The following is a 25959-nucleotide window of genomic DNA, read 5'->3' as shown; positions in this document are numbered from 1 at the left end:
TTATCACTTCACTGCACCATTGCAAATAATGGAAATGGTCCTAAATCCTTTCCTTGTGTTTTTGGGAGATTAACTAATGGATGTGTCTTAATATTAAATACATGTTGAATATTGTCTCACACAGCTGTCAACATCCATATACAAATTTGCTAAAATTGTATTTAAGGTTCCATAAGGACCTTGAAATGGTTTCTGACCAAGAGAGATCCAGTCCTTCCCCCGAACCATGAGCAGTGGCTGTCAAAATCCATGCTATGAAAACACTTGAGAGAAGATAAAAGAATAAAGCACCTTCTAGAGTCCAAGGCGGTTTTACCAACGTACACATGTGCATGTGAATATTTATTTCTTAACATAGACAAAATGCCCAGTTCATCTGGAGAGACAGAACCACGCAGAGGACGCTGGTGGAGCAGGTGGCTGGTTTTGGGGCTGGGGATTGTTTTGCAGGCGAGGAGGGTGCAGACAGTGGTGAAACACAGCCACCTACCGGCCTCTGAGCCCTTGGCCTCAGCAGCCAGCCCTTCTCATGCCCAGGAGTTCAGTTCTGCAGCATGAAAACGTGGCCCAACCTGTCGCTGTGTGTTTTCTTTAGTTTTATTGGTATGCTTACTGTTCGATTTGTGATTTTGTAATTCCCTTATGTTGTCCTCCCCCTGCCTTTAGAGTGGCACAGGTTTCCCATTTTGTATCTTATGTTTCTAAAATTACACTTGCTCCCTCATTGTTGTTTAGTTTAGTTAAGTGTCAATTTTTCTGTTTGTTACCTAGCTACTCCCTGCCAAGTTTTAAACCCCCTCCCCTTCCCAGTTGTTAACCCCTCCTGTCCCTACCCTTTCCCCAGAAACTTCCTTACTCCTCCTTCCATTAAATGTCAATCCCTCCGCAAACCTGCCCTTCCCTTTAGAAACTTCCCTATTAATTTTGTATTTTTCGAAACCCCATTAGTGTACTAAAGCTGTTCTCCTCCCTTGAAATCCTTCACTGGTTTACACATTGTAATCCCCACCTTGTGTTCCCCCGCCCCAGTTCTCCTGATTAGGTAAAGATTATATCCTCCCCTGAGACCTCCCCCTGTTTATAAGCTATTGTCTGCCCTCAGTTCGGGGTCCTGGGGACCATCGAATAAAGTTGTGTGCCGAACCTCCACTGGTAGCTGGGATTCTGTGGAGCTCGAAAGGGGGGCTCTGTCGCGCCCCTGTTATCATCTAGCCGGGACTTAGCGCACCGCGACACAACCCATTCCAGTGGAACTGTGACTTACATCCATGGGTTATCAGTGATTCTCTTTATCAGGGATTGGCGTTTATTCTGGATGCGTTCAAGCACAGAAGGCAGGACTGCAGCACGTTGGTAATCGTGTGTCAGCCAAGGCGAAGCACACTTGAATTTCACCGCAGGATTTGAGAGGGTTGTATGACTTGCAGAGGATTAGCCATGCCTCCTGCTACACTGCAATATGTTGGCATCTGACTGCAATGCATTCCGTATCAAAACACACGTGGAAGACACTTTAAAGTTTATTTACAGAAAGCATCTGTCTTTATGTCTATATGGATAGCCATGTATTTTGTACCAGACAGTGCTCCTTCTGATTCTTGATTTGAAGCCAACTTTAAGGAGCTACAATAAATATATATTTAGGACAAAGCTCTCTGGAGTCGAATATGCATAAATTACTTGGTGGTTTTCTTCCCCTACTGTGATTATTTGCATGTTTACTAGTTTATAGGGACTCAAAACCTGCAAATTTTCAACATAATAATTAAATACTTCCATAGTGTAATAATAATCTGTATAGGGAACCAAATTTTCTTTCTTTATGACCTCCTTGGTTCTGCCTCTTTAATAGATTAGGACAGGAATTGTTCATCACTCAGGCCCTGGGAACATAAAATGGTGCTTTATAGCCCTTCTTTGCTGTAGGAAAACATCGTACCTTGCTAAATAAGGAACCAAATTCTGAGATCTCGGCATGATTATTTCCTATCTTCTCTCAACTGCATTATTTCTAATCACAATTTGGAAATAGTCTAACTAGAAGTCTTATCAACAATTTCCAGAAGTACTTATTTATTTTCAACATGACTACTGTTTATATCAGTAAAACCCCCTCTCATCATCACCACATACTTTGCATTGCCAGTGTTACACCAAACGTTTTATTTCCCATCACTCTTGCAAAGCCTCCCAATTTTATTATTGCACCATTTGCAAGATGTAATTCAAACCCACTTGGAATATTAGTGTACTTGCTATGGAAAGCCAAGCTGCGGGGTCAGAGTAGCACGTAAGACTGGTTCAGGCACAGCCCTCGTTGATGTCAGACACGGAGGATTCGCTCTGGAGCACCTGTACATGAATAACCCTCTGTGCAGCTATCCAGAGACAGCCCTCCAGCAGAGACACCAGGAAATCGCTCCTCCTTATACATGAGGGAATTTCCTGGCTTGGTGACACTTTCCTCACGTCCACAGACTAGAAATTCAGTCCAGGGCCTGAGAAACGCCTTATGTCAGAACAGAGACGGGCACTCCCACACAGAAAGCCTTATTCTTTAATAAACACATTTTGTATTTAGGCCAGGAGGAAAAGGTTTCGTAAGGACTCTATAACCGGGCTATCTGACACGCTTCTGGCGCTATCCCGAGCCTCATGACGGGATTTCCACTGTGGAGGCTTTCCCCCGATACTCCGCCGCTCGCTTCGGGGGGGTGACACAGCTGTGCTCTCCAAGCCCGCAGCTCCTCGGGGATGCGACAGCCCCGCCACCGACCCGTGTCCAGCATGGGGCTGGGCACAGCGCAAGCCAGAGAGGTCCCGTTCGGACGCGCCGCGGGCTGGACCCATCACTGCCCTACAGCTGACTGGCCCATGGGGACAGCCGCAACACCGCGCTGCTCCCGCGCAGCTCCCGACGCTCTGCCCCGCGCACCCGGGGTTCATAAACTTTCTCCCGCCCCCTTTCCCGATCGCCTGCGCAGGCCCCAGCTCCTCCCCAGCCCTGCGTTAGGCAACCCCGACCGGGGCGGTGCCCGCGCTCCCGCCGCCGCTGCCACCACCATGAGCTGCGCCGCGCTGCTGGCGCTGCGGGGCCCGCGGCTCCTGGGGGCCGCCGCCCGCCCGCCCCGCTGGAGCCGCCGGCGCAGCGCGGGCTGCGAGCCCCCCGCGGGCGCCGCGGTGCGCATCGGCTGCGCCTCGGGCTTCTGGGGGGACACGGCGGTCGCAGGTGGGCGGTGGGGCGGCAGCGGCCGCTCGGGGGGCGGCCGGGAGACCCGGCGGGGCGGCGGGGGCCGGGCGAGCCCGGCGGGCGGCGGCCCCAGCGCCCCAGAGAGCCCCGTTGCGCAAGCGGCCGGGCCGGGGCCGCCGCACGCCCGGGCGGGGCCGGCAGCGGGGCTAGGGGCGGGCGGCGGTGCCCCGAGCTGACGGTGCCTTCTTGCCTGCCCCGCCAGTGCCGCAGCTGCTGTACGGAGGGAAGCTGGATTTCCTCGTCTTCGATTACCTCTCCGAGATCACCATGTCGCTGCTGACGGCCGCCAAGGCCCGGTCTCCCGTAAGTAGTGCCGGTGTCCGGCCCCGGCGTGCTGGGCTTGGCCGGGGCGGGTGCGCTGCGGTGCTTTCTGACCTCCCGAGCTCTCCTTCAGCCCATATCGTGCCCGGTACCTGTTTAAGACACACCTGGTTACGGCGACACGGTTTCTTAAGTGTACTTTTTATTCGCATGTATTTGTTTGCATCTGTTCCGTGTCATCTAGTGAAAATGTTCGTGTCGTTTCCCATCGTGTTAGCCAAACGATGGTATTATTTGAGAGGTAGCTGTTCTTCCCTGTTTTCTGTGTTAACCAAGGAGAGGGCTTGGGTTGAACTACCTGTAAGAAATAGTTTCAGCTCTTTATTATTTCAGGTTTTAGGTTACACTCCGGATTTTGTCTCTACTGCCATGGCTCCGTATATAAAAGATATTCACAGGAAAGGTACGCTACTCCTTGCATGAGTTTGTGTGTTAATTCAGTACACCTGTTACAAAAGCAGGCTGACAGAGTTTGGGCTGTTCAGTTTGGAGAAGAGAAGGCTCTGGAAAGATCTTACAGCACCTTGCAAAGGGGGCTTGCAAGAGAGTTGGACTTTTTTACCTAAAGGGAGCTTGCAAGAGAGTTGGACTTTTTACAAGGCTGTGTAGTGACAGAAGAAGCGCGAATGGCCATAAGCTGGGGTAGATTTAGATTGGTTGCTAGGAAGAAGTTCTTTACTGTGAGGGTGGTGAAGCAGTGGAGAAGTTGTCCAGAGAAGTTGTGAGTGCCCCATCCCTGGAAGTGTTCAAGGCCAGGATGAATAGAGCCTTGAATAACCTTGCCCACAACAGGGGACTAGGACCTAGGTGATCTCTAAGGTCCTTTTAATCCAAACCATTCTAGAATTCTGTGAAAAATGCCATTGTAATTGATGTGGGGTACAGGTCTGATGGTGAAATTGGGTTGATTTAAGGTATTTGTTACAATTGTAAATACATATGTGTGTTTCCATGTGTTTCTTACTATAGCTTCAATCTGTGAATGGCAGATTGCTTTACAGATCTTTTTTAAAATGTGAGAGCTAGATGTTTTCAAGGGAATTTAAGTTTTTCAAAATTCCCATGTAGTTCTACAGTATGATTACATAGTTCTACAATATGATTTTCAACTGTTATGTTTGGTTTTTTTTGTTTTGTTTACATTAATAAAGCTTCACAGTGTCTATTACTGTTCCTGTCAGAGTTGTTTGATGCTGTCTGTCCGCCTCATTATGTGTGTCTTTCTGGTCACTTTCTCCTTCCATTCATAAAGGATAGATGAGAAGTATCTATAGCAGTTACTTTTCTCTAAACAATTTTGTACTGGCTTATTCTGATCCTTTCACAGGTTAATTGTGGTTCTTATTTTAATGTGATTTTCATATTTTGCTTGATTGAATTTGTTACCTTGCTAAGGTGATACCTTGCTTGTGTTCCAGCACACTTTATAAAGTACAGGTGACTGATTACTGATGCTGCTGAACTTTATTTGCCTTTTTTTTTTCTCTTAGGTGTTCGTGTCATCAGTAATGCTGGTGGAATTAATCCACTTGCTTGTGCAGCTGCCCTTCAGGAGGTGGCAAAGAAAGCAGATGTTGATTTGAAAATAGCTGTTGTTGCTGGAGATGATCTGATGAGTAAGGTATTTCACTTTGCTTTAAGCCTTAGTAGCAAAAGTCTGTATAGCATGAAGGTAGGATTTACTGTCCCATAGGAACCTTGTGTGTCTCTATGCAGTGGTCTTCAGCATTGTTCTTCATTATCTTTTAGGTTTTTTTAGTGCATAAATATAATTCTTGGCACATCTGCTGTTTGGTATATAGTGGGGGTCAATTTTATAAGCTTCTGGATCTTCTGTTTAGCTTTTTGAATCAAAATGTGAATCTGCTGTAAGGTCTGCCTGCTCTTCAGGAGAAGCTATTACGTGCTGTTACTGCTTCTGTCTAACCTAGATAATCATGCCTGTTAATTCTTCTGAATATTGTGTAGCTACCACACATTCAAATGTGTATCCCTTCTAGCTTTTTAAGTGGTTTACAGGCATTTCCTGATGTTACTTTGTTTATAGATAGCTGGTTTTCTGGTTTTAAGTAATTAGTTTACAGCCAGTGAGGTAATGTTAAGTGAGAGTATTAGAGTATTGAAGTTTAAATATTAAAAAAAATAAATAGAAAGATTAAATACATGGGATTTTTTTTTTTACTTTTTTTTTACTTTACTTTTTACTTTATCTATGAAATCTGAAAAAAAATGGTGGCCATATCTGAAAAGCTACTGGGAAAAGAGTTTATACACAATAGTAGTTAAGAGAGGAGAGGTTTGCACTGTGGTTAAATCTCTGCCTGTAACTTGGAAAATTATTTATCTGCACAGGATCTGTTACCCCTTGCATGCTCTTGAATGTGGAAGATTGTCAAATAAGATCCTTCATTTGCAAGTTATGTGTGGTGCTTGGACTTCCTTTTAAAGAAAGTTCTGCACTGCTGACATTACTGTCTGTGGGCCAGAATTTCATTACTGGTACAACAGTGGTTACTTGAGCTTGTTATGGACGTGTCTGATCTGAAATGCATTGTTTTCTATGCTGTTGCCAGTGCATAACATACAGGAACAAAAAGACACAGCTTTTGTGGTCTACAGACAACTTCTACTGTTGATGCATGAAACATGGTAAATGCTACTTGTGGTTTGGAGGATTTCAGTCATTAATGTAGAATACCAGATTAGTTCGGAGTGGACGTTTGGGGTTTTTTCCCCACACTACAGATCCCACCTATAAATTAGTATTTATAGTTTACATGGATGTTGTGTCTATGCCTTCAGTGTCCCCTCAATCCACTGGATTGCCAAGATAATGCCTAATTCATGGTCAAAAACACACCCTCCCCTCGCCCCTACTTTTCTGGAAACACAGCTTATTCTAAGTGCCATATGAAGCTGCAGGATTAACCTTGTTCTCTGGCCATGACACCACTGCAGATGTGCCAGATACATTTCTGTTTGCAGGATTTGATTTATTTAGTCCTACAGCAATTAAAGATCGTTTAAAGCCTAGGAAATAGGCTTTCATTGTTGTTGGTCATATATAAATGAACATCACATTCTTTAAAGACTACCTTAATCTTCTGTATGCTGAAAAAGTTATGATTAAAAGTGTATCTAAGGCTTTTAGCCATTCAACTGATTGGTATTGTTAATACTTTTAATAATTATACTTGGCTTAGAGGTGCTATTGAGTGGATCTGTTGTTTGGTACTAATGAGAGGCTTACAGTAGAAACTTCAAAATACTCATTGCTTGTGTGTTCTGCTTCTTTTCTAACAGAAGGAGAACTTAAAAGGAGCTGGTATCACCGATTTGGAGAGTGGCAAACAATTTCCAGAGAATATTCACAGCATGAATGTATATCTTGGGTGAGTTATTTTAGCAAGGTGTATTTATTCTGAACAACTAATTTTAACACTTTGAATACAGGAATTTGTTTTGCTTTGCAGTTAGAATAACTTAGTAGATGAGGTTCACCTCTGAATTATTCAGGCATCCAGAAAAAATTTGTTTGTAACTTGTAGGTTTTAGTTATAACCTTGTAAGTTATTACCTCTTAGCAGTACACCATCTGTGAATCATCAGGTTTTGGTTGAAGACAAAACAATGTTAGTTCAATTACAACAATTGCAAAAATGCTTTTTCATATGCTGAGTATTCTGTTGCAGAATGGAGTAGTTTACTGTGTTGTCACTGGAGAAGTGCAAACAAGGAATTCAAGTACTGGGATGTAGTCAGTGCTGGAGGAGGTTCCCTTGCTCTGAACTCTGTGTCAGGCTTTGTACTCTTGAAGTTTTGAAAACCAGTTTTTCAGGATGGTCACTTGTTTTGAAAGATCTCCCTTCCCTCCTTTATTTATCATACTTGGGGTTCCAGAGGTCCCAGAAACCATGGGGTTTCTGTGAATGCAGGTGTTCTGGCTACCTCTTAGTGAAATCACATTTTCATTGTCACCATCCACTTTAGGTGAATCAATGTTAGTCAGGTCTAGTTAAGGGAGAGGACCGACGAACGAGACTGTGGTTTCATGCATCTCTTCCCGTTCATGATCCTGGTGATCCCATTCTTGCACAGTGCTCTTGAAGTTGGACAATATTGCGAGTTCTTAAATCACTTAGATAATTCAAAATTGGAGGGCTAAGTCACCAGGCTTTATCCCTGAAGAATGTTCATCTTTATACACTCATCTAAAAATTAAATGGCTAATGAATCTCTGAAAAACACTCTTTTCTGTAATTGATGATAGAAATGTCCTACTCTGCACTTTATTCAAGGAAGTTTCTATGCACATTAAGAGAAGTGTTCCAGTTATGTTATTTAGGTCCCTGTATTTGATAGTGCCCTGATGGCTGCTCTTTAAAATACTCCTGATGTACATACCTAATGACAAGTTGGTTGTTGAAGTAGATTCTATTGATTTCTTATGTAATTTTTAAGTGATTTTTAACCTGTGTGTGTCAGGGAACTGCTTTTTAAATGATGCTTTAAAAGATGAAAGTACTTACTGGTGTGTTTTGTCATTTTTAGTGCAAGACCAATAAGCAGAGCTCTAGACCTTGGAGCTGATATTGTTGTGACAGGCAGATGTGTCGACAGCGCGATTGTCTTAGGACCACTCATTCATTCTGTAAGTACAAGTTAATCTCCAAATGCTAATGAATATATGTGAGTGAATATTCAGCAGTCATTGTCAGACAATTTTTGTCCATTATGAAAATGTAGATACTAATGGAGATACAGAGCATCTCTGGTTTTTTTTCTTACGTGCATGAAAAGTTGTCAGCTTCCCCTTCTCCTAAATTGATAGCAGGCATATTTGTTAACTTGTATACCATTGAGCTGGAAAGCACAGGTGAAGTTCAGGAAGTCTTAGCCTCTTTCACCAATATTTCACTCTTACCATTTATTTTGGGTTTTTTTCCCTTGCCTTTCTGCAAAATTTGGTGTGCAAGTATTTTTTTCTCTACCACAAATTGTCAATAGTAGAGCTCACTCTGGTTGGGGGGTAGCATGTGTGGTGGTTTAAAACATTGGGGTTTTTTGGTTCAGTGGGTAGGCAGTTTTGTTTAAAGTAGTCAAGCTTCAAAGCAGCATTTCTGAAATTCCTTGAAATTAAAAAAAATATACAAGCGTGGTATGTAGTTTTCTGAAGTATTTTTAATAAGTTTTCATGAACTAGTGTGAAGGATCACACATGGTGAAATATAGAAGGAGGATAAATAAAAAATAGGAGGGTATGTGTCTAGTTGAAAACATACTTCCTAAGACATCATACTGTTTTGACTTCATGCATGTCGAACATTGCCTAATTAATTTTCCATTTATAATTTCCATTATGACTTCTTACTTTATTCCTAATTGTTTACATTCTCAAAATAACAAGTGTCAGTGTGTATTACCTACTCCAGAGAGACCTTATCTAATTTATTTAGGAAATGATTTAGTAAGATTTCTGCAAAGTGCTAAATAAGAGACAATTACTGTATTGCATGCGGGTTGAACTCTGAAAAGATTCTAGTTAAAATTTCCAGTTAAACAGAAAGCATACTTCTAGTTTTTGAGGATGACTGGTAGTACTGCAGGAACTGATAATTTTCAGAAGTTGAAGACACATAGTGATTTGTCCAGGTGACACAGGATAGGTACTATACTATTAAATCTGTAGGTTGTGCAGTTTTAAGTAATATGGATGTTGCACTTACAGTTTTTTTGAAGAGGATATGACTTTCAGAATTCAGATTTGTTGGAGCGTATCAATAGGAGGAAAACTGAAATGTGTCAGAGGTTTTTTTGCTGATTTGGTGTATAGGAACTCAAATCCATGTACAGTGCCTGCCAATTATTGTTATTTAGATTTAAAATATATCCAATGCATCGTTATTCAAAGCAGTGAACATATGGTGTGCAGTTTTTTGTACTGTATGAAACTTCTGTGCATTTAAAATATATGTGTTTTTTCTTCTAGTTTGGCTGGAATAGGGATGACTATGACTTGCTAGCTGCAGGAAGGTAAATGATATTAGAAGAAATCTATATTTCATATCATAATGTCAAGGTACCAGCTTTTTCAGCACATCCTAATTTTTCATATTATCATTGCATTAATTTATTTGCATGTTTTTGTTAGGTCCTGAGTTCTTTTTCGAGGCTCACTTGCTACTCTCACTTGGAATTGAAATTATAGCAACTTCATTCTGGAACCAGCTTAAAACAAGAAAAGGAAGAAAGGGTTGAAAGATTTTATTTAACAGCTTAACTTTCTCTTGCTGTACCATTTGTGTTGAGAGATGAAATCTTATAGGCCACTGATTCCCAGGTTTTTCTGTTTGGCTGCCACTGCTCATAGTTGGGGTGGTCACAGGGCTTACTCTGAAAGATGCACAAAAGCAGGTTCAGTCAGAAGGCAGCATCCTGGTATGGTTTTTTTGAAGCTCAGTGTCAGTGCTCCCATTTACAAATCCTTGTTGTAGTCCTGAGGTTAGGAATCGGATTCAGAAAGGAGCAGAATTATGCCGCCTAATTTAATGCTGTGCATCATTTATCTGAATTGAAGTGCTCATTAAAGAGCGATTACTTGGCCTGAGCACACTGTAGTGTTAATGTTCTTGAACCTCTGCTTGAGGAAAAATGGGGACAGAAATTCATTCAGGCTCCACTGTGTTGGGGATGATGGAGATGAAGATTTTCCCCATAATTCTGTTGAATAGTTATGGACTATCACAATCAAAATTTGAAAGTAGTAACAAATAATGATAATACACTGTGGTGAATACATAATATGTGGAGGTAAATTTTTTTGTCTCTTCATTTAAAAATGGTCTTAGTCTATTTAGTTACACGTAGCGCAGACTACAAAGATACTGAATTTAGATCAAGATTTGAAATTACTAAGAAAACTTGGTCTTAGGTGTGAGGTAATCTTCTAGGTATTCATTTTTTTGGTAGGAAAATTCTTCTTTTGAAATTTTGTCTTTTAAACATTCTATTTGTCTTTCAGGATCCCTTGTTATGCTTAATTTATAATTCATAATTGTATTAGATACTTGTGGAAGAAAATAGCATGTTTTGTTATTTAGCTCTATTTCCATTGTATTTTAAAGCTGGATTTTAAAAAAATTATTTTGCATTTTACTTAGTTACTTTAATGCCATTTTCCCAGTCTTGCAGGTCATCTCATTGAATGTGGTGCTCAGTGCACAGGTGGAATATTCACTGATTGGCACACAGTCCCAGACTGGTAGGTAAACGTGATATCAGCATGCATGTTTGTAGTGGACCAAAGACGAGGTTTTCTGCTTGTATCTATGCTATGACAACTGCTTCTACCTTTCTCTTTTTGGGGACACAGTATGGGCCTCTTGATATTTTGCCACCTCAATGTTACTTTTTTACAAGTTCTGTTTTCCCTTTTGAAGTTTTCCTTTTTGCTCAGACAGGGTCTTTCTTTTGTTAACTTCAGCAGATTTTGAAAAACAAATTAGCCCTTTGATTATTTTTCCCCTTTAAAGCTATTTTTTCCTGTTTCTTTCAGTATCCTCTGCTTTTTGAAAAGATAACTTATTGACTTTGATGTATGATTGTATTGGAAAAGACAATATTGATGTTTTGGATGCTGTTACAGTAGTCTTCAGTTAGATGAGAGATGCTTGCTGGTCAGTCAAAATTTTCACATAACTTGCTTTGGTAGGGATGAATATATGCCCTAGTTCTGTCCTGCTAAATAACTTGATTGAACACAAATGTGTTGGATGGTCAGTCCTTGCAAGAAGTTCTTTGTGTGTCTTGTGTTCAGAGCTGTTGAGTTAGAGTTACACGTAGGTGTGTTGTTCTGCCTGCTGAGGGAGCCGGCTTTCTATGCCTTTTACCAACCTGTTTTTAAGAGTAGTTTAAAAACAGTTAGGGGACACATTTTCTGCGTAGGTTTGGCTGCAGTTACTTCTGTATTTATTGGGATGAGAGGGAGGAATCTTGTCCTGTGCTGTATCATGAGAAAGGCAGCTCTTCTTTTATGTGATGGAGGAAAAGGCTGAAGAGCAGCAGGGAGGTGCCGGAGAGGAGTGCTTTAACACAGCGTGTTCCTGCTCCCAGGCTGACTCTGGTCCAGGTGGGTGACCCAGCAGGACTGTGCCCTGCTGTCTGAAGAGCTGTAGGGCTGCCTGGATTTTTTCTTCTCCTTGTAGAGACTGCTTCTGATTCTCAGAGTGTGATCCTAAAAGATGTGTGCTGCTTTTCTGAGTTCCTGAGCACTGCTGATTAAAGGTGAATGCATGTATGGCATTGAAACAAACGAAATTGGACTTTTCTTCTCACCTGCTGGAAGGCTACTGAACAAAGTGCACTCACTCTTCACTGTTGTATACTGTGGGAAATCAAAGGAGAGAGTTTATAGTAACAAGTTTGGTTTGGAAATCTATAATTCCTATTCTGATGTAATTGTGCTGCATCATGAAACTTCTTAAAATCTTCGGTAACTGTGACTTCAGAAGATCTTGCTTTATAAAAGAATTAAAGTGAAAAAACAGAACAGTAATTTTCTTATTAAACTGATAGGTGTTTATTTTTAAGGATTTTTCAGTGAGGAGTGTCAATCTGGCTTTAAAAAAGAAAGGAAGCTGGAATATATGAAGCAATTGTGAGCTATTGGAGTGGAAATAGCTTATTTTACACATGGATTTACGTACACGAATATGCATAGCTAATAGTTTTGTATCTGTACAATCACAGAACTTTGTCTAAAATCATACTAGACTTGTGGCTTAGAGCTGAATGGTGCTGAATTGAATCTCTGTTAAAAAACATAGAGGTTTAACCCCTGATACTGCTCTGTTATCTTGTCCCCATCCATATGCGTACATACCCAGAAACCATACATGACTGTATTTGTGCTAATATAAGAGTTATTTATTTACCTTCAGTTTAAGTCTGCCAAAGAATTGATCATGGTGCCTTAAAACTAGTCAGTTTGTTGGCAGTTTTTGAGTCTGAGACATGTAATTGGTGAAATTCTTGAAATAAAATAATGTGACACATCAGCCTGCTAAAAGCACTGAAAACCAGAATAATGTATGAGCTTTGATTTTTAGTTTTGAGATGGAGAGTGGAGATCCACTTCTCTAACTGAACTGGAATTGTGATCCAGTACATCTACTTAGAATATGGGGAGAAGGAAGGCAGGCAGAAGATTATTTGGATAAATTTTGACTTCCTGATAAATTGCAGTTTGCTATATTTAGGCCCAAAAGCATGGAGGGCAGATGATATGAACACTCTTGGGATGCAGAAAAATGTGTTTCCCATTTAATAGTTTAATAGTAACCTGTTCTCTCCTGAGTTTAAAGAAATTTGGTGGCATAGGGTTTTCGTTGTTTAGTCAGTCTGAATCTGTTTTCAGTGCATGCAGATAATGCATTTGTAATAATGTACAATAATAACATGGTATCTCAGTATTAGTAGTGACCAAAACATGCCATACCTGCAGCCACTAACTAGCTATATTGTAAATAGGTCACCAGAGCTCTGACAGGGTTTGCAGAAGTTACTTGACTCTGTCTATTAAGGATTTCTCCCTCCTTTAGAAAAAATGACATTTTTAGCAGTCTCCTGAAAATAAGTGAAAATAATTTAGATTTCAATAAATCATTGTGTCTGTGGTACCTAATGTTAAATCCAAACCAGACCAATTAAATCAGTAAATAGGAGCGGGAAGAAGCCTAGTTAAATCTGTGCTTATCATTAATGTGCCTTTCACAGAGGAGTTTCCCACTCCATGAATGCATCTGTGCAGCCCAAGAGCAGAAAGCCCATCCCTTCCTGTTGTGTGGTAACTGAACACTGGAGGGCAGCCTCCCTCCTCCTCACACCTTACTGCAGAGGGTGAGCTTCATTAGCCTCCAGCCGGGGTCATTTTTTGGACTGTCTTTGGGGTTTTTTTCTCTCCAAGAACAGTAATCCACATGGCTCTTCTGTCTAAGAAGGACTGATGGGTATGGTTTTTTCTAACTTGTAAGCAAAACCCAAAGAATTTGCTGCATTTCAGGTTTATAATTCTTATCTGTCTATTGTTTATGCATAAGCAAAAATAATTAACTCTCTAAACAAGAGTACTTCAGTTAATGTAAATTAAGCCAGGCAAGGTAGAGCTTACGTTCTGTGCATTTACTATCATATCTCAGTGAGTATTGAGGCACTGGATTTAATCCACTTCATTCATCCAACATAGTTTAGTTGGGTTTTTGATGTGGGTGGGGGGGTTGTTTGTTTGTTTTTAATTTTCTTGAAATGTTTGATGCAGATACTTCTGGGAACTCAATTCCACTGCAAAAGGGTGCTTTGAATGTCATAAATATTTGTGTGGGCATTTAGTGGTTAATTATTAAAACCTAAGCTATTATTTCATTTTCTTTGTTGTCTCCTTAAAGTAAGTTTTTAATGTAAAACAAGTGAAGTGCATGTTCCAGCTTGTGACTCTCTAAGTTACTTTAGTTGGTAGAAGCCAAACTTAGTTGCTTTCTTTGTGTTCAGCTAAGGCACTGGGATTTGTGCTGTGTGTATCTCCTTAGTGCATTTGACTTACAGGTGGCAGTCTTGAAGCTGTAAGGTTTTGTCCAGTTTTCATGAGGACAGACAGACAGACAGGTAGAGAGGATAGGTGCTGTTTTATTTTTCCAGTGAGAAAGAAGAGAGAGGAGGAGAGAAGGTGGGTGCTTGACTCTTCTCTTCTGTGGATTCTCTGGTGTTTGGCAGAGAGAGTGTAAGAAACCATTAGTTCATAGTCTGTAGAAAGAGTAATGTGCATTCTTGAATTCTGATTTTAAGTTAGTGTTATTAAGAAAGGCACTTACTCAATTTCTGTTATTTGTATAGTAATACACATCAACAGAGGGTCAGCAGAAGTGATAATACATCACTGCTCCCTATTTAATGTCTGTCAGCAGACATTACATTGTCTACAGCTTCCAATGGGGAAATCTTGCCATGTGTGAAAACGAACTGTACTGCCAGAGCTACATTGATAATTCACAGATCTCTATTTAATTTCATTTGTCCCCAGACATTGCTGTCTGTTTCTATTATTTAGTGCCAGTGGGTGATTAGTACATTGTTTTGTTTTGTTTTGAAATGCAGGAGAGAATAAACTAAGGCTGATCAGTAGATAATCATTTTGAGGAGATGATAAACACTGACATTTTGCCCTAAGCCAAGAGTGTACATTGGTTGAGACTGCATAATCCTCTGGCCTGGGATGACCAAAAGGGTAAGTCAATAGCTGTAGATTCTTAAGAGCTAGATCCAGATTTTTTAATTTGGGACTAGAACAAAATCCAGCATGCAAGTCCCATTCAGCAGTGTGGAATGTTGTTTTTCTCTGTAGCACCATCTATTCCAGGCAGCTGAGATCACCAGGCAGCCGAGATCACCAAGCAGCTGGTCTGCTTTGCCTGAAATTGTCTGGCCATTAGAAGTGGAGGTGCAAGACATAGTCAGAAATGCCCTAGTCAGAGGGGATAAGTGATGCAACCAGTAAGTCTTGCCTAAAGCAGAATTGCATGTTGGGAAACGCTATGGTACCTACATGTGAAGAGAAGCTTATTCCTTTACTTTGTAAGTTTGTGTTGGTCTTGCCTGATGTATTATCAGTTTTGAACCTGTTGTCAAAACACTGCTAGAAGTGGTAGGAGCCTCTGCTTTTTTGCTTAGTAGCATTGTGCTTAAAATGCATACCTAAGGAGTTGGGAAACTTGGCTCAGAGCTCTCCTTGGTGTGACATTCACTGAGTCACGTCCCAGGCAACTGTATTAGCTGTAAAGCTAAAAGTTCATACCACAGCTTACTTGGATCCTGGTTCACTTCCACCATGCATTGCTGTGGGGTTTTGTTTTCATTCTTGCAGCAACTTCCCCTGCAAGTAAATGTTCTGCACTCCCTGTTCCATCTTCTCTTGCCAGTAATCTCCATTGAGCAGCAGTGGCGAGAATGAGGTACTTGAGGGATTTGACACTTCTGAGGGGAGAAATACATGTTCTGTCTCAAGTAAAGTCTCTCTCCCTGAGCCAAAGTACTGGTCATGGATTTTACTTGCCTTGTGATTCAAGTGGTGTAAGAAGTATGGCAAAACCAGGAGGAAGTTTATCTTGATGGCTCCTCAGAGGCTTCTGAATAGTGTCCCAGAGTAGACAGGGAGGAGATCTTTGCTTAGACAGCTTAATTTATCACCTGTAACATGCCCATAAACTGTAACATTTCTGAGAGCCAAAGCTGAAGAAAAAATAACATTTTACATGGAAAAAATCCAAGAGTAAGTTGTTGGCAGGCAGAGAACTTGACAGAAAGCTCAGATTCTTGATTGCTGTGAGAGTAGGTTGATGAGATGGAGGCTTCAGCAGCAAAACTAGCTTTGTAACTTGGTTATTCCTGTGCTGTAGGTCTTCACAAAGATCTGCTTTAACTGTTGACTCCTATCTAGACCCAGTTTGGAGGGGTTTTCTGAGGTGTAATCTTAGCTTGGTCTCATTCAGTGCTCTGGTTTATTAATGTCTATATTATATATACATTTATATATAATATATTTACTTGCTAAGTAGCAAACATGCAACCTGAAATGGACCTTTTGGATTAAAGAATGGTAGTTGTCTCCTGTCACAAACTGATGTGTATTACTTTTGTATGTTGACCCTGTGCTAAAAGAACTGCTTAAATATTTTAAAAATAGTGCTTGATATTTGTCTCTCATACTGTACTTTATTAATTGATACGATTTAATTAGAATGAATTGTATTTGTTCCCCTTTGGAATTGTTTCCATTGCTTGCTACTGCCTCATCCTCCATAGGGATTTTGTCACTAAACTGAGTAAATTCTTTTATTGATGAAGGATGCCAATTTGCCAAGGTACCTTCAGATGCCATGACCATAGTTGCTGCTAAAGTTCATAGTTCTGTGGTTACTCCCCTGCTACACTATACAAAAGTACAGCTTGGCTATGGGTTATGGACAGCCTAAAGGTGGCACGTTCCCCACAGAGCAGATGTCATATGGTGTGTAGTCATTCAGCAAAACCTACAAGTTAATGAGGCAAAGAGTCACTATTTTAAAAGTGGTGGTCAGGGTGATGGTGTGACTATACTGCCTGTGGTGTACCTGAGCCAGGCAGCTACTGCTGCTAAAGAGCTTTTTATGCCTGATTTAAGTAGCTGTCATCTGACTGTATCTCAGGAGTGACAGACCAGTTTGTTTCCAAGGTGAAAATTAATTTAAAGTGATGTCTTTTAGCAATTTACAAAATACATTTTTGTCTTAAGTTTGTGTATGTTAATGTGGATTATGGGTGCCCTCTGCTACAAGATAATACTGGGTATTTGTATTTTCCCAGTCATCCAGTTTCAATACAGGTAGAATCCAGGTGCTTCTTATCCAGATCATTGCAGCTCTGTGTTGTGAATTCTTAAAGTGAGGGAAGCTTTCAGGGCTGGCATAACCTGGGGGAACACACATCTTCTGCAACTAACTGGCTATACAGAAAAGTTCATTGGGTGGTGGTGTACCCTGAAGGGGGGAACAATATCTGCTGTATTTTGATCGTATTAGGGGATGAAATTTCTCACTTTGTCTCACATTACATTTGGGTTTTGTTTTTAATGGTTTGGGGGTTTTGAGAGTGCGAGTTGGGCAAGATGGAGTTGAATCAATGTTAGGAGACTCAGTGGTTCAAAGTAGGAGGTTGAGTGTCTACAGTTTAGTTCTTCCTTCAAAACAAAGATCACTGGAGAGTACTGTAAGAGTTGCATGTGCTGATGACTGAGATCAAAGTGGGCTGCAGCAGGGACACTGGCTGTCAGTGCAGGGAGATGGATTGCTCGGGGTGATCTCTTCATGTGAGTGGTGTCTCTTCTGGGTACCTGATCTGATCAAGCTGCGTTGAGCCTGCTAGCAGGACACTTGGTGCTGTTGCCTTAAGACAGGACAGATAGGTGTTAGGGTCAAGCGCACAAACATGGAACTGAGAGGGCAAAAGCTTCTTAATTCTAGTCTTGTTCAGTCACTGATCCTGCTTTGTTATCCTGGCCAAATCATGATGCTTCCTCTGTGTGTCTCCTTGCATCTAAAATATGGATAATTACACATTAGTCAGTTACCATACACTAAATGTTCCAGACCAAGAATTGAGGGCTTTTTTTGGTGTTGGTTTTTTTCTATTTCACACTTCAAAATTTTGAATAGTACATACTTCTACTACCATCTTCTCTCTCTCCTTTTCCCCTCAACCCACCCCCCCTCCCCCCCTTGAATAGCCTGTATATGAAATTGTTGATTCCATTCAATTCTTTACATTTACCAGGGTGGGCTTTTTTGTTTCCTATATCTTTTTAGTGGTGTAAATAGTTTCAAAGACCAGTCAAATGAAGTATTATCTTAACTGATTTGATGTGGTGTCCACCAGCTACCATACTTTTCAAATTTGTCTGCTATAAGTGTTAAAAGTTGCTTATCCCTGGTAACAGATCTTGTGTCTTAATCTTTTTTTAAATAATGGAGTTATGTTTGAATAATTTCGGTGATAAGGAATCTGCTCGAACTCCCATGAACTTTTGCAAATGTCCCTTAAGAGTTCACTGGTATTTTTGCTTACTTTCTTTCAGACTTTGTGGATTTATGTTATACAAACTGTGTTCATGTAACTTTTGCTGATAACCAGTTCAGTTGTATGTTCAGCACATTGTTACCACTACCACCCAAAAATAATTAAATTGAGGGATTAACTGGTTTTAAGTTTGTATGGAAGACCTGAAGGTCATTGGCTTTAACGAGCATGGTAAAGTTCACCACCTTTCATTATTACGACCTTTTTAGAATGGTTTAGCTTTTGCAAGGGACTGTATCTCCTTAACTCCTCTTTTTGTGTTCATTTTATGTTGCGGGACACTTGTATAAATTTCAGGCTTCCTGTGGGAGGGAAGGGAGCCAGGTGGACTTTTCAGAAGAATCTTTGCACTCTTAATTTTAATTCTCAGGTACTTCTGAAAAATTTGAAGTTCTTAATTTTGCTCAAATTCTCTGTAAATAAATGAAAGCCTTTTAGCTAGAAAAGCATAAGTCTGGATTTTGTCCACATAATTCTGTAAACTCTGCCTTGCTACTGTAATGACCAGTATGTGCCTCTTACTATGAGTTATTTGATCACTTTTTGTATATTTTGCTTGTGAGAATGTGGGGAGGAAGAAGAATATTTTAATTTATGAACATGTCACTGCTTTTATTTTTGCTGTGCCTTGTAATTTTCTCTTAGTTTTGTCTTCCGTGTGCTGAAGATCTTTACTTTCATGTGTCTTTCTGTTTTCAGATTATGACTTTCCTGTGTATAATTTATTATTGACCTGTGAAATTATCCTTTGTAAGTGTGATTAATCCTGTTTCCGACTTCCCTTCATCTCTGAGGTTCCCAGCACAGTTTGTTCTTCCTGCTTTGACTGCCTTTTTACAAATCCAGAGTGCAAGGTGTATTTAGATATCTTCACCATCATGCTATGTGTGCTGCTGTAGCCAAATGAGGCTAGAATTAACCACGGTTTATTTTACTCTAAATTTCCATCTTTAATCATAGTCCTCTAATTCATTCAGCTTCTTTTTACTTGAACTGTTTTTGTTAGTGTCCTTCTCCATTCTCTTCCCTACCTCCATGTTTGCAGGTGGTATCTCCTGTTATATCTATGTTTCTTTGCCAGACAGTGGACTACATCATCATATTATTTCAGTTGAGCAGTTTGTTCAGGGCTTGTTTTTTAGTGTATGTTTCTGTAGAAACAACCAGATAAATTGTAACTCTTGACAGGTTTTACTTGATTGACCATTACTATGAAATTCTGGTGTGTTGTTAAGGTTGCTTTTCCCTTTCCCTTCGTATTTATAAAGCTTTTTTCTTAATGTTTTTCATATTCTAGGCACAACATAGGCTTTCCCATTGTAGAATGTTCCTCTGAAGGAGACTTTATTCTTTCCAAACCACCAGACACAGGGGGACTAATCTCTTTTGGCACTGTAGCTGAGCAGTTGGTGTATGAATTGGGCAATCCTCAGCGCTATCTTTTACCAGATGTTACATGTGATTTTTCCCAGGTTTCCATCACTGAAATTCCAGGTTAGTCATCTTTCATGTAACGATAACTGTGTCAATGAAGTGTGTTATCAAACAGAAGCAGCTACTTTAATTTCCATTTAGTCTCTGCATATTTCTTGTTAAATCAGTTCTTTAGTGTCATGCTGTATTAAACTGATACTTTCAAGGACTTCTGCTAGAAATTCAGTTAGAAATTTTAAACACAATCTTATTTATCTTGCTGGCTGACTATTTTATATTTTCGATCCCTGCTCCTTTTGCTTTACTTTTTGATGCCTGCCTTGCGCCTGTCAAGTCCTTAAACTGTGTATTCTGTGTGAGCAACATCGAGACAGCTTCATTATGATTTCAGTATTTTTGTAAACTGCAGCTAAATTTCTTTTCTCAAAAAAATGTTTTGTACATGGTTTTACTTAGGGCATTTGAAGTGTTGGCTGTGTCTTTCAAAGCACTACTTGGTAATGGAGTTTTTCTTACACATTTAGATGGATCATGGTAGAAGAATGATTAGGTACAGGATTTCCACCAGAGAATCTTTTTTTTTAAAGTCCATTTGCAATCCTCAAAACACCTAACAGCCAGTAGACTTAAGATGGATATAATATTCAGAATTGTATGTTCAGAATTTAGCTTCAAAAGGAAAACAAAAAAAATCCAGGCTTAACAAATTCAAAGAGCTGTAATTTGAGTAAGACAGCTTGAAAAGAATTTTATCTACAGTCATCTAAAGTTTGCCTTTTACTGGATCTATATTGTATTTTTTTCCTTCTAATGAAACTTACTTGTGACAGAATGCCAAGTGTCTTTCTAAGGCTTAGAACAATTGAAAACTCAAATTAAAAATTCACTGGGATAAAACTGAAAATGTGGTAACATAAAAATACTTTGCTTGAGTAAAAAAGTACATAACATGGTACAGTGAATCTTCTGCTCATGCAACAAACAGCAGTCTGATAAGGCCAGCTTGCTGCTCTTAGCCCCTAGTCTTTCTCTTTTTAAAAAAAGAATCCCTAACCTTCCTATGAACTTTTAGCTTGCAAATGACCTGATATGACATGTTTGAACTTAAAATGAACTTTCATATGAACTTTCCGTTAGTCCTCTTAGAAATATAACAGATGGAAAATGGGGCAGATTGCTTAAATATTTTAGTTTGAAGTGCTTTGACACGTACACCAGTAAAAAGAGGCAAGCTATCTAATTTTGCTGTTTATATTGCCAGTTTTATTGTCCTGCTGGATTGCAGGGTTTGAGCTGAGAGGTGCTTGTTTTCTTTTTGTCAATGGATGCTATGCATTTGGTTTTGTGGTATTTGTTTTTTCATACTGTGCTTTCACATGGAACATAAAACTCTTCCATATCTTCACCCTGAATGGAGGGATGTAGCTCTATGTTGAGAGAGTTAAATTAACCTTATGTCAGTCTTGAGAGACAGTGATGATGTTATTTGAGTGGTGTGTAAAATTTGTACTAGTGACATTTACTTCTTTAGATATGTTCTGATCTGATCTTTTCAGAGTATTTGTATAAGGCTTTGAACTGCTGTTTAAATATTTGCAAACACAGGTTAGGCACGGGTGAACTACACTATAATTCTGGCTCTAAAACATGAGGTGCCAATCCTGCACTGCTGATTTTCAAGGGGTAGCACCTACTGATTTTCTCCAGCTCAAGCTTGCACCTGATGGCATCACAGCAATTTTCTGCTTTTCTTTTTTTGCATTAATATTCCTAATACTGGACATGGTTGCTGCCCTGGAACATATGTTCAGACTGTTCCTGTTATTGATAAGAAAGCTAAAGTTACCCTTCACTTACTAAGCTCTCAGCCAATAGCTCTCACTGGTTTCTCATCTTGCTTTGATTCTTTACCAAGTGAGGGACTGCAGTCCACTCCAGCCAGCTGCAGCAAACTGTATGCTCTGTGTGTGTGTGTGCAATAACTGGATATTAAGAGGAATGTAACTATTGAGTCTAATGTCCTAAGGCTGCTTTCTTTGTTAAGTATTTTTAAGTGCATGAATAAACATTTCAATCGCCCTTTTAAAAGGCTCATAGCAGACATAAATTCAGTCACCAGTTTGCTGCTGTGCTTTCTAAGGCAGGAAGGACTGTTTTCTGAAAGGTTCTCTTCTCTGGCAGTACAGCTATCAATGATTTGCTTTTTAATTAAGTGCATTTGATTAATATGTATCACAAAAGAATGTCTTTGATGTTATATTGAAGGAGCTGAAATATTGATTTTTAACCACTAGGTTTTGATGGTGGAGCAGTGAAAGTTTGTGGAGCAAAAGGATTGCCTCCTTCAACATTTTATAAGGTATTACCTCATTTTTTTGATGTGAAAGATATATTTTGATTTACAAAATCCTAAATTTTGGAGACACTGCTAAAACTTAGCACTATCCTCATCTTCTCTGCCTCAAGGGTGAAAGAAAGAGGTGGAAAATTTGAAAAGGCAAACCTTATTTTGTATGTAAAAACCTGTTGCTTTGTTTAAAAAGTGTGTATTTGTATAGATAATGATTGCCAGAGAGCATTTATAGCCTATCAGTGCTGAATTCCATGTAACTTCATAATCCCTTTATCATTAGGTAAATGCCACTTATCATGATGGCTTCAGAGCTACTGCTGTCTGTCCAGTGGGAGGCCCAAAGGCAGTACAAAAAGCAAAACGCACTGCAGAAGCTATTCTGCAAAGGTTGGTATTTGAGTCTTGGAAGGGGTTCTGGTTTGTTGCTTTTTTTTTTTTTTTTCCAGATGTGATGAAAATAGAACAGTGGCACATGATGGCAACATTACTAACCTTGTAAGAATCCTAGAAGATGCTAGTTTTCCTATTGGGATGACATTTCAAGACTTAAGTAACCTTTTCAAGAAATGTTTTCAGTCTGTAAGTGCCCTTCAGTTAGGTTTGACAGTGAGAAAAGTACCAAATACATTTGAAAACAGGTGGCTGGAGAGAAACCAAATTTAGTGGAGAACGAGCTGTGATTGAGATTAAATTTAATTAGATACCAGAGATATACTCATATGAAACTAGTTTTCAGCTTTCACAACATTTTTTTAATTAAAGCCTTACTGATATGAAATATAGGAAGTTTACTGAGTTTGTGTTTGAAACACACTTTCTAAAATGTGACCCAGTGATTGTTTTGCATTTTTTTCCTAGGACAGACTTACAATTCTAAGACAGAGCGATAAACCTTCAGTTGTATTGTTATGCCAGTATATTTGGACAAGGAGGAATTCCTCTTAAATATAATTTCATGTCAGGAATCTCTCAGTACTTATTCCAGTAGCTCCAGTCTTTCTAGTTAAGAGATCTGTTTCCTTGTGCCATGTTTTATTTAAAGCTTCCTCCCATCCTGTTGTAGACCCATGCAGAAACTACACTTGGAAAGACAGAAATCCAAGGTTTACTGTGAACTTGGAGTGATTATTCGTGAGTCTGTGTTCAGCACTGTGGTGAAGGAGGAGTTGTCTGACTTCCCTCAAGAGATATGGCAGATAAGAGCAGGTTGATAGGGGCTGTGTAATTGGAAATGCCAAAAACTCGTGTCCAAGAGCTACTGAGAAAATCAAATTATGGAAAAACCCTTCAGGAAGTGGTAAATAAAAAGACTTGGAGACTCAGAACCTCTGAAAAGCCATCTTTCTGGAACCTAGATGATTATTTTAGGAAAAAAATTGTGTGTTTTCCATTTCATGTTTGCTCTTGGACATTATTTCAGACTGGACTATGTGAATCTTTGTCTGATTGAAACAGATTGTAGTGCTGCTGTCTCTGACATCTAGAAAATTAATTCTGCTCTCTTGAGTAATCATCAGAGGAAAGCTGATGTTAGGTAGTTGAGGGCTGATTAGTTGGTGTGAGAAGTGGCCTCTAGCCCTTGTGGGCAAGTTCTGTTTTGAAAATTACAATATACACATTCTGCATCTCAAATGTAGTCTTAAACAGCTTAATATGTAGAATTGATTTTTTGACACATCAAAAGATTGGTGTATGTCAGCCCAGATTAAGAATTAAGCTGTTCTCATCCATCTCAAAGGATGGTCTCTCAGCAACTGTAACTCTTTCAGAAATGTTGGCATCAGTTTTTTTTACCGGTTTCTGTTCATAAAATCATAGAATTGTCAAGATTGGAATAGACACTTAAGATCAGCAAGTCCAACCATCAACTCAGCTCCATCACTATAATGCCTAAATCACATCGCCCAGTGCCAGATCCAGACATCTCTTGAAACACCTCCAGGAGTGGTTACTTCACCACCTCCTTGGGAAACGTACTCCAATGCCTGACAGCTTGAACAGTGCAATTTTTTTTTTGATATCTAATCTGGATCTCCCCTGTCTCAGCTTAAGGCCATTTCCTCTGGTCCTCTCACTGCAGGCGCAGTAGAAGGAGCTGGCCTCCTCCTCGGTACACCCTCCTTTTATGTGTAGCCTTTTTCCAGGCTAAACAGCCCCAGCTCTCTCAGCCATTCCTCGTAAGACATGTTTTGTAGACCTTTTACAAGTCTTATAGCCCTTCTATTGCCATGCTCCAGCACCTCAGTGTTCTTTCTAAAAGGGGCCTGAAACTGGACACAGGATTTGAGGTGTGGTCTCACCAGTGCCGAGTACAGAGGGACAGTCCCTGCCCTGGCCCTGCTGGCCCCACTACTGCTGATCCAGGGCAGGGTGCCATTGGCCTTCTTGGCTGCCTGGGCACACTCTGGCTTGTGTTCATCTGCCTGTCAGCCAGCACCCAAGAGTCTGTCTGCCAAACAGCTCTCAGGCCACCCTGGCGCAGAGCGTGGTGCTGCCTGAGCTTGCTGTGACCCGAGTGCAGGACCCAGCACTTTGCCTAACTGAGTGACCTTCGTGCAGTTGTCTCTAGGCCATTGATCGAGCCTGTCTGGGTCTCTCTGTTTCAAGAGAATGTTCTAAGGATGTGATCTTTCAACTCCCCACCTTCCAGTCTGTTCTAGGCTAAGTTCTGTCCAGTGGTCTAGTGGCAGCAAGTGCAGGAAAAGGCACACAAATTTAATGTGCTTCATTTATGCAGGTCAAACTAGTTGTTGGCCTAAGACATTGAGCAGCTTCGGCAGCTTGTAAGATGAATTATTTTGCTTCTTTCTTGTGTACTTCTCCTTTACTTGTTTATTCATTACTGAAAGCAGAAGGGGTTTGGCAATATGTGTGTGAAGAAGTCTTTTTGAAATAGTCTCTGGTGTCCTTTTATTTTCATGATTCTCTGTTACATTACTAACACATGAAAGGGCTAAAAATGACCTGCAGAATGTATTTTCAACTGTAGTATCTGAAACTGTAATCTTTGTAGATAAATAATTTAAAATAACTTAGTACAGACACAGTTTGCAAATAGGTTGTCTGTCTTATTTTTATCTCATCAAAAATAAAGGTGGAGTCATTTGTGTTGCGTGAACACCTTTCCATCTCTTTACAGCAATTAAAAAATTGTAATTTGTATTAATGTCGTGTACACTGCTTCATATTTCAGGTGCTATGGTTATATTTATAACAACAGTGATACATTAGCAGTGTCTTCAAAATGTTCCACCAAAGCAAAACATGTTGCTTGTTCCACCAAGCAAAATATATATCCTAACAAAATTCCAGTATTTCAACTGATAAAATCTTTCATACAACTACTTGACAGAGTTAACTTCTGTGGACCACGCAGGGCTACTTCAGATAATAATTTCAAGACAGTTTACTAATACAAAATATAATTTGTTGCAGGACTCGTCTTATTTTCAGTCAACTTGGGTATGAAGATTACAGTGCAGTTAACATACAGGTTTTAGGGTCTGAAGATACATACGGACCTCATGCTAGAAGGAATATAGATGGTGTAAGTATGCAGTGGAGTGTTCTTAAACTTTTACTGACCTCTTTTAATCTTTCCATATTGTTATCTTTTCCACAACTTTAAAGGAAGTCATTATCATCTTGGGAATTTCACCCCTTCATGTTGCAAAGAACTCACTGTCACTACTTATTGTGCAAAATCAACAGTGACAAGGTCTTTGCAGTATTGGGTCTTCCAGAAGCACTGATACAAAATATTACAAAAGTGTTGTTGTACTTAGTTCTGATGGTCTCCTAAAGAAATTCTATATTATAATAACTGCTGCGGTATAGACTTAAATTGTATTAGATGTAATGCAAAAAGACCACATTATAAATATTGCAGTCAGGAAATCTCAGCATGAATGTTGCCTGCGCAACTTCAAATTGTCTGTGA

The 25959-nt window shown here is 40.0% G+C and overlaps 1 protein-coding gene across 1 annotated transcript in view; it reads left to right on the top strand.

The window, feature by feature from the left end:
- Positions 1–2874: 2874 nt before the first annotated feature.
- Positions 2875–25959, top strand: part of LOC119700908 — a 57793-nt gene continuing 34708 nt past the window's right edge. The window contains exons 1-12 of the mRNA XM_038136617.1: positions 2875–3229; positions 3453–3553; positions 3905–3974; positions 5062–5192; positions 6875–6963; positions 8123–8222; positions 9561–9604; positions 10755–10832; positions 19530–19726; positions 21961–22025; positions 22300–22406; positions 25455–25566. Of these exons, the coding sequence (XP_037992545.1) occupies positions 2875–3229; positions 3453–3553; positions 3905–3974; positions 5062–5192; positions 6875–6963; positions 8123–8222; positions 9561–9604; positions 10755–10832; positions 19530–19726; positions 21961–22025; positions 22300–22406; positions 25455–25566 (1449 nt within the window). The remainder of the gene's footprint in view (positions 3230–3452; positions 3554–3904; positions 3975–5061; positions 5193–6874; positions 6964–8122; positions 8223–9560; positions 9605–10754; positions 10833–19529; positions 19727–21960; positions 22026–22299; positions 22407–25454; positions 25567–25959) is intronic.

This window comes from Motacilla alba, chromosome 4 (genome assembly GCF_015832195.1).
Source record: "Motacilla alba alba isolate MOTALB_02 chromosome 4, Motacilla_alba_V1.0_pri, whole genome shotgun sequence".
Lineage (NCBI taxonomy): Eukaryota > Metazoa > Chordata > Aves > Passeriformes > Motacillidae > Motacilla > Motacilla alba.
The sequence above is the reverse complement of the archived record's forward strand: the minus strand, read 5'-3'. Positions and strand labels throughout refer to the sequence as shown.